Source organism: Poecilia latipinna, unplaced genomic scaffold (genome assembly GCF_001443285.1).
Source record: "Poecilia latipinna isolate Pla-1442-1.1 unplaced genomic scaffold, P_latipinna-1.0 Scaffold4972, whole genome shotgun sequence".
In the NCBI taxonomy this organism is placed as follows: Eukaryota; Metazoa; Chordata; class Actinopteri; order Cyprinodontiformes; family Poeciliidae; genus Poecilia; species Poecilia latipinna.
The window spans coordinates 22,912-24,863 of NW_015117588.1; the positions used below are offsets into that span (position 1 = coordinate 22,912).

Below are 1,952 nucleotides of genomic sequence, written 5' to 3' on the forward strand. Positions count from 1 at the left end.
TTTTGAATATTTTCTTGATATGCGCTACAGAAACCGTACATTAATAGGCGTCTCCCAACGAGTCAGGGGTTGACAGTGGTGTGAAAAAGACATTTGTCCATTAGGTCCATACTGCTGATGTTCACAGACTCGGAGAGTTTTCCTAAGTCCTGGTCCAAAAGGCGTCATAAACCAAATATCCCAGCCTCACTCCTAACTCCTGTTTAAACAGAATTTGTGCCTTTTCCTTTTCTGATATATTTTACAAAGAAAAAAAGCAAAGAAAAGCTTTAATATGTATGATAGTCAATCTGTGTGAGACAAATTACTACTTCTCACTTTTGTGTTTTTGTTTCTTGTGGTAATCCAGTTTACTAGCATACATGAAGCTCTTTCCGCAAATTTCACATGGAAAATCCCTCTTACTTGTGTGTATTTTCATGTGTGTGTTTAAATGATGAGGTCGAGAGAAGCTCTTTCCACATGTTAGACATGGAAAAGGTTTCTCACCTGTGTGGATCCTCCGGTGTTTATGTAAATGATCAATTCGAGAGAAGCGCTTTCCACATTTTTGACATGAAAAAGGCTTCTCACCTGTGTGGATTCTTTTGTGAACATTCAAATTTGCACCAATTGTAAAACATTTTCCACATGTATCACATGAAAAAGGCTTCACACCTGTATGAAGTTTCTTGTGCAGCTTAAAATAAAAACTGTGAGAGAAAGTTTTCCCACACGTATCGCATGAAAAGCGCCTCTCACCGGTATGAATTCTCTTATGAACGTTTAAACATTCCATTCGAGCAAAAGTTTTTCCACATTTTTGACAAGAAAAAGGCCTTTCACCTGTGTGGCTTCTCTTGTGCTCATTTAAGCTATACATTTGACTGAAACTTTTTCCACATGTTTGACAAGAAAAAGGCTTCTCACCTTTATGGGCTCTGTAATGCCTTTCCAAGCTGCACTGACTTGTGAGACTTCTCCCACAAAGATCACATGTGAAAGACCTTTGCTTTTTGTTAGTAGGAGAGCGACTCTCTGACACAGAGGAGCTGCTTCCTTCCTGATCATTGCTTTCAACTCCAGGAGAAATTTGAAAGGGAAGCTGCTCAGTTCTTTTTTCTTGTTCACTGAAATCACCTTCCTGAAGAGTGGATGTTTCCATCACATCCTGCTTCTGGACAAGCAGCTCTCCCTCCTGACTGCTGCAGAGGTTCGTAGAGCTGCTTCTGGCCCTGTCTACCTGGTAAATATTCTGTTCATGTTTAAGCACTGAAATATCTACTTCCTCATTTATTCTGTGGATCCACAGAGATTCTGATTCTTTCTCTTCCTTAATCCATTTAGTTTCTGGATCTTCCCATTCTTGAACTAGTTCTGGGTCCTTTTTTCCCTCTTTAATCTGTGGATGTTGTGTTTTCCAATGTTCTTTTATCAATAGAGAATCTGATTCCTTCTCTTCTTTAATCCATTTAGTTTGTGGATCTTTCGATTCTGGTTCATCCTTTTCTTTAGTCCATGGACGTTCTGGTTCCCTTTTTTCAATCACTGGAGCTTCTGCTTCCTCCTGGTCATGACTGGACCTCTGCCCCTGGTGACAGACATGGTGGATGGTTGAAGCTTGTGGCTTTTGGAGGTCTGTGGGGAAAATGAAGACAGCGTTAATATAATTAGATTGATGACTGTCTCATTCATCAACCTGCTTGTTCCTTGAGATCTCTTGCTGTAGGTGTGAGATGATTAGTTCAAAATTAGTTTGTAGTGTTTAATTGAAAGACAGGAGAAACTTGCAGGTTAATGTGTCATCCACGCTAAGTGGCAGCTCTGGTAAATATCTTTAAAAGATTTAAATAAATCCTGATTTTATTCCAGCACCAAAATTTCACACCTAAAAAATATTGAACTAAACCTATTTATTCAGTGGGAAACTCACACCACATTTAGAAACCTTTAACATAATCGCCACTGCCACA

General features: G+C 39.3%; 1 protein-coding gene across 1 annotated transcript; it reads right to left on the reverse strand.

Moving 5' to 3' along the window:
* On the reverse strand, positions 1 to 1,610 carry LOC106943198 (gastrula zinc finger protein XlCGF49.1-like). Its single transcript, XM_015026540.1, has 2 exons — positions 1,544 to 1,610; positions 1 to 1,402 (listed from the first exon to the last, which is right to left on the reverse strand). The coding sequence occupies exon 2, from the start codon at positions 1,142 to 1,144 to the stop codon at positions 308 to 310; it is 837 nt and encodes a 278-aa protein (XP_014882026.1). The 5' UTR covers positions 1,145 to 1,402; positions 1,544 to 1,610; the 3' UTR covers positions 1 to 307.
* Positions 1,611 to 1,952: the final 342 nt, after the last annotated feature.

Coding starts and splice junctions, on each gene's coding strand:
- LOC106943198 (XM_015026540.1), bottom strand. CDS start 1,144: ATGGAAACATCCACTCTTCAGGAAGGTGATTTCAGTGAACAAGAAAAA.